This window comes from Tachypleus tridentatus, unplaced genomic scaffold (genome assembly GCF_004210375.1).
Source record: "Tachypleus tridentatus isolate NWPU-2018 unplaced genomic scaffold, ASM421037v1 Hic_cluster_2, whole genome shotgun sequence".
Classification (NCBI taxonomy): Eukaryota; Metazoa; Arthropoda; class Merostomata; order Xiphosura; family Limulidae; genus Tachypleus; species Tachypleus tridentatus.
Window position 1 is genome coordinate 48,333,293 of NW_027467782.1, and position 14,715 is coordinate 48,348,007.

General features: G+C 35.6%; 1 protein-coding gene across 4 annotated transcripts in view; it reads right to left on the reverse strand.

Annotated features, from left to right (window-relative positions):
* Window positions 1–898: 898 nt before the first annotated feature.
* Window positions 899–14,715, reverse strand: part of LOC143242696 (macrophage mannose receptor 1-like) — a 55,441-nt gene continuing 41,624 nt past the window's right edge. For 2 of the 4 annotated variants that reach the window (XM_076486177.1, XM_076486176.1), the window contains exons 12-16: window positions 12,019–12,168; window positions 10,840–10,947; window positions 9,754–9,921; window positions 2,151–2,183; window positions 899–1,342 (exon numbers count right to left, since the gene is read on the reverse strand). In XM_076486177.1, coding sequence (XP_076342292.1) covers window positions 1,116–1,342; window positions 2,151–2,183; window positions 9,754–9,921; window positions 10,840–10,947; window positions 12,019–12,168 — 686 coding nt within the window. In that variant the 3' untranslated portion in view covers window positions 899–1,115. The remainder of the gene's footprint in view (window positions 1,343–2,150; window positions 2,184–9,753; window positions 9,922–10,839; window positions 10,948–12,018; window positions 12,169–14,715) is intronic. The other 2 variants (XM_076486173.1, XM_076486175.1) reach the window with 2 other exon arrangements.

A 14,715-nucleotide genomic window follows, 5' to 3' on the forward strand; every position in this document is an offset into this window, starting at 1 on the left:
AGGCGTGCGATTTCAAAACCACTCTTTAAGCATCATAACGAACTCTGATTTCACTTCAGTTTCGACCGTACTTTTCTAACGTAATTATGGTCAGCTTTCTATCGTGCAATTTCATTGAAGTACTCATGTTTCCAGTGATAAAAAACATTATAATATTTTATATCTTGCTAAGATTCTTACAATTTGAGTGTTTGATCATTGTGGTTTATTCAGATGAGAATCATTTGTCAATATCTGCATATATATCTGTCTATAATAAGTGATTTACTGAACATTACGGTAAAAACAAACTTATTTAATGGGACATAATCCCAAATTTCAACAAGTTTAATTTTGCAATTGTAGAGTTCGTCACGTGAATAATCCTACAAATAGTGTTGTTGTAATAAATAAATAATAGTTGGTTAAATATTATTGTTCAAAAGCTTCTAAGCAGTACAGTTTGAAGGTTGGCGTTTGTATCCAACTTATATTGTTAAAGATTTCAGAGTAAAGAAGTTATTTTAACATGAATATATTTGAAACATTAGTGCGATGCTGAAACAGTACCAATTATTCAATAAAACAAGTTCCTAAACATGAACTCCGCATACGATTGTTCTTCTTAGGATTTATTGTTAGGAATTTGTGGTGAACACAAATGAGAAGCCGACAACATTCCAGTACTTAACTCTAATATACTGAAGTCTCACACACCTCATAAAAGGTTGTGCAACAAGTGTATTAGAGGTGTACTATTGCAAATACAATAATACGTCTAAAAAAATCGTAACTTTGAGATGCGATGTAAAAAATACAGGTGTAAGAAAACATTACTATTTAAAAGAAATATATAAATGTACGTCACAATTCTGTTTATTTCACCAATAAAGATAAACTCAATACAAGACAAATGATAGAAATGTCTACTTTGCAAATATGTAATAAAATCTAAAGTATATATATCTGAGAATATAATTAGGCAACACATTGGTATTATACGTTCATACATACATATATATATATATATGAATGTATAATACTATATCTTTTACGTCAATATTATACCAAATCAGTATAAAACCAATAACAAGTAGGCAGAAACACTAAACACATAATTTATAATTATACAAAAGCTATGAAGCAGTTTGGGACGTTACAGGAGAAGAGGACACGTCCGGATATGAAAGTGTATCAGATCCTGATGTATACATGATATTGTTGAAAGACAGTGGCAACTTTGTTGATGAGGTAATCTTTCTCAGCCGGTAGAAGCAGAGAGATGTGATAACTCCCAGTAATATAATGATACAAAGACAAATAACCACCACTGCCCACGACGCAAGTATCCTAGGACTGTGTTCTAGAATAGACAGTAAGAAGGTGTAATCATCTGGTTACGTCTTGACAAAATAAACGAGACATACACAAAACACAGTCAGTTATCTAGTATTGTTTTAAAAGAAAGGTGCATAACATAACAGATAAGTCTTTATACAAGTATATCAAAAATAACATTTCTTTGTTATTTATCAATTGTTTATTCTTCAGAAAATTTATGTGTAAAACTTTTATTCTGGAAGAACTTTATCCTAACATTTAGGAACGTCTTCAAAACTTTAAAAAATTAAGGTTTTTTTAAATTCTTCCTTCTTAAAGGAATTTTTCAACATTCTGTTTTCTTAAAGTTTTTTGTTTTAAAACTTCGGTTCTTATTCACAAGAGAGAAAGTTCTGAAAACTTACAGAATCAAATAGTTCACACAAGTTTTTCAAGAGGTTTTATTTGTTTATGGATTAAGTGAAACTTTGGTGAGGTTTGATTAATTAAAACATTACAAGGTACTTTGATTAAGTAAAACATTACAAGGTACTTTGGTTAAGTAAAACATTACAAGGTACTTTGGTTAAGTAAAACATTACAAGGTACTTTGGTTAAGTAAAACATTACAAGGTACTTTGATTAAGTAAAACATTACAAGGTACTTTGGTTAAGTAAAACATTACAAGGTACTTTGGTTAAGTGAAACATTACATTTATCCTAATCAGAATAATTTGATAACTTAATTACATTAATAGATCGACTTCTGATCAAGTGTTAATGGTAGTAAAGATTAATTATTGTCACGTGATGAAATAAATCTGTTATTTCTTGCTAATGGTTCACTTACCTTGTTTTACTTTCTCTTGTTTGTGCGAGTTCACTAGAATTAGAAAATGATGCAGTGTTACTGAAATGAAGAATACTTATGGAGAGTAAGCAGGATTATAATTAGTTACCACTCATAGTAGGACTAATGTCTGTAACTCAGGTACACATCTTATTATACTTATGTAACTACTGCTGTAATGTCTGTAACTCAGGTACACATATCTTATTATACTTAAGTAACTACTGCTGTAATGTCTGTAACTCAGGTACACATCTTATTATACTTATGTAATTACTGCTGTAATGTCTGTAACTCAGGGAGACATATCTTATTATACTTATGTAACTACTGCTGTAATGTCTGTAACTCAGGTACACATATCTTATTATACTTATGTAACTACTACTGTAATGTCTGTAACTCAGGTACACATCTTATTATACTTATGTAACTACTGCTGTAATGTCTGTAACTCAGATTTGCACATATCTTATTATGCTTATGTAAATACTGATTAATGATGTGCTGTAACTCAGGTGCGCATATCTTATTATGCTTATGTAAATACTGATGTAATGTCTGTAACTCAGGTGCATATATCTTATTATGCTTATGTAACTACGGCTGTAATGTCTGTAACTCAGTTGCACATATCTTATTATGCTTATGTAACTACTGCTGTGATGTCTGTGACTCAGGTGCACATCTTATTATGCTTATGTAACTACTGCTGTAATGTCTGTAACTCAGGTACACATATCTTATTATGCTTATGTAACTACTGATGTAATGTCTGTAACTCAGGTTGCACATATCTTATTATACTTATGTAACTACTGCTGTAATGTCTGTAACTCAGGTGCACATATCTTATTACACTTATGTAACTACTGCTGTAATGTCTGTAACTCAGGTACACATATCTTATTATACTTATGTAACTACTGCTGTAATGTCTGTAACTCAGGTACACATCTTATTATGCTTATGTAACTACTGCTGTAATGTCTGTAACTCAGGTTACACATATCTTATTATATGTATTTATGTAACTACTGCTGTAATGTCTGTAACTCAGGGAGACATATCTTATTATACTTATGTAAATACTGATGTAATGTCTGTAACTCAGGTACACATATCTTATTATACTTATGTAACTACTGCTGTAATGTCTGTAACACAGGTACACATATCTTATTACACTTATGTAACTACTGCTGTAATGTCTGTAACTCAGGTACACATATCTTATTATACTTATGTAACTACTGCTGTAATGTCTGTAACTCAGGTACACATCTTATTATACTTATGTAACTACTGCTGTAATGTCTGTAACTCAGGTACACATATCTTATTATACTTATGTAACTACTACTGTAATGTCTGTAACTCAGGGAGACATATCTTATTATACTTATGTAACTATTGTTGTAATGTCTGTAACTCAGGTACACATATCTTATTATACTTATGTAACTACTGCTGTAATGTCTGTAACTCAGGTACACATATCTTATTATACTTATGTAACTACTGTTGTAATGTCTGTAACTCAGGTACACATATCTTATTATACTTATGTAATTACTGTTGTAATGTCTGTAACTCAGGTACACATATCTTATTATACTTATGTAAATACTGCTGTAATGTCTGTAACTCAGATACACATATCTTATCATTAATTATTCTCCCTATAATAGGCAGGGTGTACTTAGTTCATTGTATAGTTTTGATCCCTATAATAGGCAGGGTGTACTTAGTTCATTGTGTAGTTTTGATCCCTGTAATAGGCAGGGTGTTCTTAGTTCATTGTGTAGTTTTGATCCCTGTAATAGACAGGGTGTTCTTAGTTAATTGTGTAGTTTTGATCCCTGTAATAGACAGGGTGTTCTTAGTTAATTGTGTAGTTTTGATCCCTGTAATAGACAGGGTGTTCTTAGTTCATTGTGTAGTTTTGATCCCTGTAATAGGCAGGGTGTACTTAGTTCATTGTGTAGTTTTGATCCCTGTAATAGGCAGGGTGTCCTTAGTTCATTGTGTAGCTTTGATCCCTGTAATAGGCAGGGTGTCCTTAGTTCAATGTGTAGCTTTGATCCCTGTAATAGGCAGGGTGTCCTTAGTTCATTGTGTAGCTTTGATCCCTCTAATAGGCAGGGAGTCCTTAGTTCATTGTGTAGTTTTGATCCCTGTAATAGGCAGGGTGTCCTTAGTTCATAGTGTAGTTTTGATCCATATAACAGGCAGGGTGTACTTAGTTCATTGTATAGTTTTGATCCCTGTAATACGCAGGGTGTACTTAGTTCATTGTATAGTTTTGATCCCTGTAATACGCAGGGTGTCCTTAGTTCATTGTGTAGTTTTGATCCCTGTAATAGGCAGGGTGTCCTTAGTTCAATGTGTAGTTTTGATCCCTGTAATAGGCAGGGTGTCCTTAGTTCATTGTGTAGTTTTGATCCCTGTAATAGGCAGGGTGTCCTTAGTTCATTGTATAGTTTTGATCCCTGTAATACGCAGGGTGTCCTTAGTTCATTGTATAGTTTTGATCCCTGTAATACGCAGGGTGTACTTGGTTCATTGTGTAGCTTTGGGCAAAATGATGTGTTTTTTGTTTGTTGTCAAACCCTTTTAATTGTAAACTTAAAATTGAGGCAGAGCTTAAATAACCTGTTATGTAAGTTTGGGTTCAAATAAACAGTTTCTTGAAAACAATTAATAGCTTTATTATATAAGTAAGGATTACTTTAGTAGAGTTACCTTAACCAGGTTGTTATTCTACTTCTAATAATTACTCATATTTTAGGATTAACAGTAACAATACGAACCGTGTCGTCATATTTTAGATTAACAGTAACAATGAATTGTCTGCGTCATATCTTAGGATTAACAGTAATAACACGAACCGTCTCATATTTTAGGATTAACAGTAACAATACGAACCGTCTCATCATATTTTAGGATTAACAGTAACAATACGAACTGTCTCGTCATATTTTAGGATTAACAGTAACAACACGAACCGTCTCATATTTTAGGATTAACAGTAACAATACGAACCGTCTCATATTTTAGGATTAACAGTAACAATACGAACCGTCTCGTCATATTTTAGGATTAACAGTAACAATACGAACCGTCTCGTCATATTTTAGGATTAACAGTAACAATACGAACCGTCGTCATATTTTAGGATTAACAGTAACAATACGAACCGTCTCGTCATATTTTAGGATTAACAGTAACAATACGAACCGTCTCGTCATATTTTAGGATTAACAGTAACAATACGAACCGTCTCATATTTTAGGATTAACAGTAACAATACGAACCGTCTCGTCATATTTTAGGATTAACAGTAACAATACGAACCGTCTCGTCATATTTTAGGATTAACAGTAACAATACGAACCGTCTCCTCATATTTTAAGATTGACAGTAACAATACGAACTGTCTCGTCATATTTTAAGATTGACAGTAACAATACGAACTGTCTCGTCATATTTTAGGATTGACAGTAACAACACGAACTGTCTCCTCATATTTTAAGATTGACAGTAACAATATGAACTGTCTCGTCATATTTTAGGATTAACAGTAACAATACGAACCGTCTCGTCATGTTTTAGGATTAACAGTAACAATACCAACCGTCTCGTCATATTTTAGGATTAGCAGTAACAATACGAACTGTCTCTTCAACTTCTGTATTTTACGTGTGTTTGTTTTTGTTATTTAGATTATTTCTATGATTCCTTATTAGTTGTCCTATTAATAATTATGTTGAGTTAGTCCTTTCTAGCTTCCAGGAGTTGACCCTATAATATCTATGGCATTATAGAATCATTTTGAGCCTTCACTAGCTGTTCCTACAACATTTATCAGGTTTTAGATCTTCTGAACTTTCAATAATTCACCTTAATTTTGAACTGTCCAGCAGAAACATAAAAACCGATCAACCACACCTGTCGTGTAAAACTACTCTTAAACAACTATTATCCAGGACGTGTAACTACTGTTGGATAGTATCCATGACGTGTAACTACTGTGTGTTAGTATCGATGACGTGTAACTACTGTGTGTTAGTATCCAGGACGTGTAACTACTGTGTGTTAGTATCCAGGACGTGCAACTACTGTGTGTTAGTATCCAGGACGTGCAACTACTGTGTGTTAGTATCCAGGACGTGCAACTACTGTGTGTTAGTACCCAGGACGTGCAACTACTGTGTGTTAGTACCCAGGACGTGCAACTACTGTGTGTTAGTACCCAGGACGTGCAACTACTGTGTGTTAGTATCCAGGACGTGTAACTACTGTGTGTTAGTATCCAGGACGTGTAACTACTGTGTGTTAGTATCGCGGACGTGTAACTACTGTGTGTTAGTATCGGACGTGTAACTACTGTGTTAGTATCGCGGACGTGTAACTACTGTGTGTTAGTATCGATGACGTGTAACTACTGTGTGTTAGTATCCAGGACGTGTAACTACTGTGTGTTAGTATCCAGGACGTGTAACTACTGTGTGTTAGTATCCAGGACGTGTAACTACTGTGTGTTAGTATCCATGACGTGTAACTACTGTGTGTTAGTATCCATGACGTGTAACTACTGTGTGTTAGTATCCAGGACGTGTAACTACTGTGTGTTAGTATCCAGGACGTGTAACTACTGTGTGTTAGTATCCAGGACGTGTAACTACTGTGTGTTAGTATCCATGACGTGTAACTACTGTGTGTTAGTATACAGGACGTGTAACTACTGTGTGTTAGTATACAGGACGTGTAACTACTGTGTGTTAGTATACAGGACGTGTAACTACTGTGTGTTAGTATACAGGACGTGTAACTACTGTGTGTTAGTATACAGGACGTGTAACTACTGTGTGTTAGTATCCTGACGTGTAACTACTGTGTGTTAGTATACAGGACGTGTAACTACTGTGTGTTAGTATACAGGACGGTAACTACTGTGTGTTAGCATACAGGACGGTAACTACTGTGTGTTAGTATTCATGACGGTAACTACTGTGTGTTAGTATCCAGGACGTGTAACTACTGTGTGTTAGTGTCCAGGACGTGTAACTACTGTGTGTTAGTATCCTGACGTGTAACTACTGTGTGTTAGTATCCATGACGTGTAACTACTGTGTGTTAGTATCCTGTAACTACTGTTTCACTACACACAAATCTTCTGTCGTTTTTCTATGTTTATCGAAGTTCATGATTAACTACCCATCACTTTGCTTTGTTAAGCACAAAGTTGCACGACGGACTATGTCTGCTTTGTTAAGCACAAAGTTTCACGACGGACTATGTCTGCTATGTTAAGCACAAAGTTGCACGACGGACTATGTTTGCTTTGTTAAGCACAAAGTTGCACGACGGACTATATCTGCTATGTTAAGCACATGGACTATGTCCCTCTAATTCCCGTGTTATTTAGTTATCGTGATGCTATAGGGAGAAAGTACATCTTAGGAAAGTGTTTGAACTTTTAAAATAACTATTGTGTTTAGGCCTCACTTGGACTGACTATTAAGGTGTTGGACGCACAGTCAGAGGTTTGACTCCCGTTACTGAATATCTCGTCGTTTCAGCCACGGAGGCGTTATAATTTGACGATGAATCCCACTGTTTGTTTGTAAGAAAAGTAGTCGAAGAATTGGCGGTGGATAGTGTTGACCAGCTGGCTTTCCTCCAGTCTTACACTACTAAATTAGAGACGACGGGCGCAGATAGCCCTCGTCTGGCTTCACGCGAAATGTTAGGCAAATCAAAGCAAACTGATATTTATCGTGGTTTCAGAAATTTTGGTCTGAAGAAAGAAAAACACCTGTCTTGTTTGTAACCCAGTGTTACAGCTGTCAAAGACACGGACACGTTTGCAGCGTCCAAATCTCTACCTCGACATATGCAGTGTAGAGGTGACCACCACAACTCATAGTGCCCAAAACGGCCCAGAAACCCAAATGTTGTAACTGCCAGCAGCGATACACCGCTAATTATAAAGGGTGCCCTAAATATAAGAAGATCAAAACTAGAACATACAATATACGACATATAATATACAATGTTACCAATAAATCAAAACGAGAACATACAATATACCCAATAAATCAAAACGTACTGAAATAGACGCCTCACCTAGAAATTAATTGTATGGAAAACAGAAAACCATCGCAATTACGTATACCACTAACACCCAACACACTCATGCAAAATACACAGGGGCGGCACGATTACAGACAAAAGACATTAATTGTTTCTTTGTTTTTTGAATTTCGCGCAAAACTACATAAGGGCTATCTACGCTAGCCGTCCCTAATTTAGCAGTGTAAGACTAGAGGGAAGGCAGCTAGTCATAACCACCCACCGCCAATTCTTGGGCTACCCTTTTACCAACGAATAGTGGGATTGACCGTAACGTGATAACGCCCCCACGGATGAAAGGGCGAGTATGTTTGGTGCGATGGGGATTCGAACCCGTGACCCTCAGATTACGAGTTGAATGTCTTAATCCACGTGGCCATGCCGGGCTCAGACTCTAATACCAACAAAACAAAACAGAAATAACCTACAAGTTCTTGTGTATAATAAAACAAACAAACAAACATGCGTTAAACCGAAACAAGTCTCATCTTTGAAGCAATTGAAAATACATTATTATAATTAATACAACAGTTCAAACGGCTTCACATGTTTAACAGAAATGGTTAAAGAACTCCTTAAAGCTGTCACTCCACACACGTCATACGTATATTCTTGACCCCAGATAACATACAATTAACAAAATATCTGACACTTAGTAAGTAACGACATGGTCACAAAATGACATTCAAGAACAGAGGAAGATATTAAATTTGTAACTGACGCCCAAGGGCTACAAAGACCTAAAGCCCCATGCAAAAAACGAGAGATGTGTATGTACGTAACGCTAGAAAACCACAAAACAAACATTCGTCACTTTGAAGTTTTACTAACAGACATAACTAAAACAAGTCTGTCTGTTACTTTAAAATTTTGTTTTGAGTTACCACAAATAAATAGTATTTTATTTATAATGCACGATCTAAATTTGGGCATGATTGGCGTGGTTTGCTCGGCTTTATTAAAAAATCGTGGGGTCTTAAGTATACTGTAAGAGTGACAGTCAGATCCCACTACTAGGTAATATAAGAGTAGCCTAAGAGTTGGCGGTGGGTGTTGCTCACTTTTTTCTAATTGCCTCCCGTTTGATGAGTGGTAAGGACGGGTTCATTTCACCTCAGTGGACAGTTAGCCCTGAAACCCGCACCAATACATCTATCATTTTAAACGTTTAGACGACCATACTTAGATAAACCTTGAATAGCTTTGTGAAAAACAAAGATTTCATGATATGAAACTTTGCACTTCAGTTATCTGTCAGTTCAATAACGTTATCCAAATCAATCTATTCGATCTTACAGCAATAACAGTGACACAAGAATGGCGTGACTGTAGACGGTGGAAGGGGTTAGAAATTATAAATGAATTCATATTCAAACACTATGAAACAAATTCTGACTTCATATGTCAACTGTCTTATGTAAATATGTAATAGCAATGCGCTTCATGTGAAACGGAAAACACCGACCTTTCTTCACCATACATATATGACCATGGTTGTTTGTACACTTCGATGTCTTCCAGGTCAAGTCCTGTGTTCGCAGCAGAACACAGTGGTCAGTAGCAAGAGCTTTCGGTTCCCCCTCACCCCAGTTGGTATAATCCACAGGACTATAATCCATCCATCGAAAGCCACCTAGAAACCAGAAAAATAAATCACTGTTGTAACAAGTGAAGTGTAAGTTATTAAATATTTCTATATTTTTTGTTCAGTAACAGAGACACAAAATCCCTGCAGACCAAGCGATTGATAAATGAAACGTGAAAATAGGCGTTACTACATTCAACGTAAGTCTATTCACACCGTTACTACGTTCACGGCAACTCTATTCACACCGTTACTACGTTCACGGCAACTCTATTCACACCGTTACTACGTTCACGGCAACTCTATTCACACCGTTACTACGTTCTCGGCAACTCTATTCACACCGTTACTACGTTCACGGCAACTCTATTCCCACCGTTATTACGTTCACGGCAACTCTATTCACACCGTTACTACGTTCACGGCAACTCTATTCACACCGTTACTACGTTCACGGTAACTTATTCACACCGTTACTACGTTCACGGCAACTCTATTCACACCGTTACTACGTTCACGGCAACTCTATTCACACCGTTACTACGTTCACGGCAACTCTATTCACACTGTTACTACGTTCACGGCAACTCTATTCACACCGTTACTACGTTCACGGCAACTCTATTCACACCGTTACTACGTTCACGGCAACTCTATTCACACCGTTACTACGTTCACGGCAACTCTATTCACACCGTTACTACGTTCACGGCAACTCTATTCACACCGTTACTGCGTTCACGGCAACTCTATTCACACCGTTACTACGTTCACGGCAACTCTATTCACACCGTTACTACGTTCACGGTAACTCTATTCACACCGTTACTACGTTCACGGTAACACTACTCCCATCGTTACTACCTTCATATCATCACGTTCAATATATCCTTTATATTACAACCATTACTACTTTATCTACAGCTATTGTTATTTTCCAGTCATTACTACCTATTCCACACTCACCTTGGGATCCTTGAACAAGACCAGTCCACAGGTCCATTTTTGTTGAAGATAAATAAGGTTGAATAATCTTTAGTTCATGTTCTGAATGAAAACTTACAAGTGTGGAATCTAAGGAAAACAGATATAAAGTATTATATTGTTTGTTACGTGGATAATGTACAATATTGTCACACAGGCATAACGTTGTTTGTTACGTGGATAATATACAATATTGTCACACAAGCATAACGTTGTTGGTTACGTGGATAATGCACAATATTGTTACACAAACATAACGTTGTTTGTTGCGTGGATAATGTACAATATTGTCACACAAACATAACGTTGTTTGTTACGTGGATAATGTACAAGATTGTCACACAAGCATAACGTTGTTTGTTACGTGGATAATGTACAAGATTGTCACACAAGCATAACGTTGTTTGTTACGTGGATAATGTACAATATTATCACACAAGCATAACGTTGTTTGTTACGTGGATAATGTACAATATTGTCACACAAGCATAACGTTGTTTGTTACGTGGATAATGTGCAATATTGTTACACAAGCATAACGTTGTTTGTTACGTGGATAATGTGCAATATTGTTACACAAGCATAACGTTGTTTGTTACGTGGATAATGTGCAATATTGTTACACAAGCATAACGTTGTTTGTTACGTGGATAATGTGCAATATTGTTACACAAGCATAACGTTGTTTGTTACGTGGATAATGTACAATATTGTTACACAAGCATAACGTTGTTTGTTACGTGGATAATGTACAATATTGTTACACAAGCATAACGTTGTTTGTTACGTGGATAATGTACAATATTGTTACACAAGCATAACGTTGTTTGTTACGTGGATAATGTACAATATTGTTACACAAGCATAACGTTGTTTGTTACGTGGATAATGTACAATATTGTTACACAAGCATAACGTTGTTTGTTACGTGGATAATGTACAATATTGTTACACAAACATAACGTTTTTTGTTGCGTGGATAATGTACAATATTGTTACACAAACATAACGTTGTTTGTTACACGGATAAAGTATAATATTGTTACATAATAAAGAACAAATGTAGCACTATAGAACCACCACAATATTTTCTCTTTAAAAAACTGGAACAATTGAATATTGATATTAAAACTGCAGTTTGAAACGACATCTGTGACTCACTTTGAACAAGACATGTTCTTGAGGCTTCGCCCCACTGTTTCATGTATTTATTGTCTATATAATAACAGTAGTGTCCTTCTACGTCCAGCCATTCAGTCAAGTTGTTCGGACATTTTACCTCCATCGGCTCAAGGACGATCGGCGGGTCATCTAGAAAAATTGGAACGAAACAATATGAACAAAATCTTGTCTGGAAACCGGTTTGAAAGGAAAGTGAGCACCAATAAGATTGTTTGTGTGTTTATAATGTACTATATTAAGGTTTCAATAAGTAAGTAAAATAATTTCCCTTTTGAAAAACATATTTAGTGGATGAAAATTTGGTTTAAAAAACTAATTGTGAAGCTACAAGGCTAGGATTTACAGCACTTACCTCCAGATGGCAGCAGGGGTTAGAGAAGCGACGCTTGAAAGAAACGAAACTGTAATGTATTATATCTACCGTTGTGGCGGGTAAGAAGTGAAACTTTGCAACATTACATTAAAACAACTTCGAATATGCAAATAAGCGAGTCACATGATAACCACACCCGATATAAATTTGCGGTAGAACAGATTGTATCAGAACTACATTTTAACGTATTGATATGGTGATGCCACCAAAAATCAGTCGGTTTTCTAACTACCATTTCTGGCAGAAAACATTCCCATGATGGGATCGTAAAAATATGTCCAGAATGGAGATTTAGAACTTCAAGCAAAGGTGTATTCTTTTTACTTAGTAGCACTGAGAAAACAAACAATATGAATTAATTTGGGGCACCTGGATTATTCCAAAAGATATCTACAACAACTCTTACAACAAATGATAGCAATGTGCATAATGTGAAAGATAAAAGTTGTTCTCATGCCCCAAGTAGCAGAACACAGTACAACTAAGAACTACCTCCATCTGACAAAGCGACATAAATGCAGAAGTTGTATCTGTGACATCGTTTGAACGATCACATAACTCAAGCAGATGGAAAATGAAATGGATACTCATGCTGTTCGTTACAGATATACATTGGACATTCAAATGAGCACTAAAGAATTATCACCTTGTACTTCAGATGGATTATGGGAAGTATGCACGAAAGAGTCGTATGGCTTCGCAATGGATCATTTTCAAGATGCGCTGCTGTCAGGTAGAATATGACGGGACATAGCGATATGGACTATAACACTAATATTTAAAACAGTTTTAATATAACGTCCCCAACCTAAGTGCCACACACATTTATTCAACCAAATGATTATTTAATCTGTTCAGATCAGTAATATAACTCTAAATAATTGAATTTATTTCTGCTCAATATCTGATAGCGTTGGTGCACGTGGAGCTCGGGTGTTTCCACTCCCGAAATTATATATAAAATATATAATTATATTATATATTATATTCACAATATGTATTTAAATAACAACTGCTATTCAGACTGCTGTTACATTAAAACCTGTCTCTGGATTTACAACGTTAAATACAGGGGTTCGATTCCCCTCGATGGACACAGCAGATAGCCCGTTATGACTTTGCTGTAGGAAAATAATACATAATGTATTAAAACAGTGTGTACACCAGGTCCTTACAAACTGTAAACGTAAATAAGTTTGATCAAATTGTAACACAATTACATAACTTGCAGAAATAAAATTTTACTTATGTTAACTTTACAAACAATCCATCTTACCTGTGTTCACTTTACAAACAATCTCTCTTTCCTGTGTTCACTTTACAAACAATCCATCTTACCTGTGTTCACTTTACAAACAATCCATCTTACCTGTGTTAACTTTACAAACAATCCATCTTACCTGTGTTCACTTTACAAACAATCCATCTTTCCTGTGTTCACTTTACAAACAATCCATCTTTCCTGTGTTAACTTTACAAACAATCCATCTTTCCTGTGTTAACTTTACAAACAATCCATCTTTCCTGTGTTCACTTTACAAACAATCCATCTTTCCTGTGTTCACTTTACAAACAATCCATCTTTCCTGTGTTCACTTTACAAACAATCCATCTTTCCTGTGTTCACTTTACAAACAATCCATCTTACCTGTGTTCACTTTACAAACAATCCATCTTACCTGTGTTCACTTTACAAACAATCCATCTTACCTGTGTTCACTTTACAAACAATCCATCTTACCTGTGTTCACTTTACAAACAATCTCTCTTACCTGTGTTCACTTTACAAACAATCTCTCTTACCTGTGTTCACTTTACAAACAATCCATCTTACCTGTGTTAACTTTACAAACAATCCATCTTACCTGTGTTAACTTTACAAACAATCTCTCTTACCTGTGTTAACTTTACAAACAATCCATCTTACCTGTGTTAACTTTACAAACAATCCATCTTACCTGTGTTAACTTTACAAACAATCCATCTTACCTGTGTTAACTTTACAAACAATCCATCTTACCTGTGTTAACTTTACAAACAATCCATCTTACCTTGTGTTGGCTTTTACAAACAATCCATCTTACCTGTGTTAACTTTACAAACAATCTCTCTTACCTGTGTTGGCTTTACAAACAATCCATCTTACCTGTGTTAACTTTACAAACAATCTCTCTTACCTGTGTTAACTTTTACAAACAATCCATCTTACCTGTGTTGGCTTTACAAACAATCCATCTTACCTGTTGTTAACTTTACAAACAATCCATCTTACCTGTGTTAACTTTACAAACAATCCATCTTAC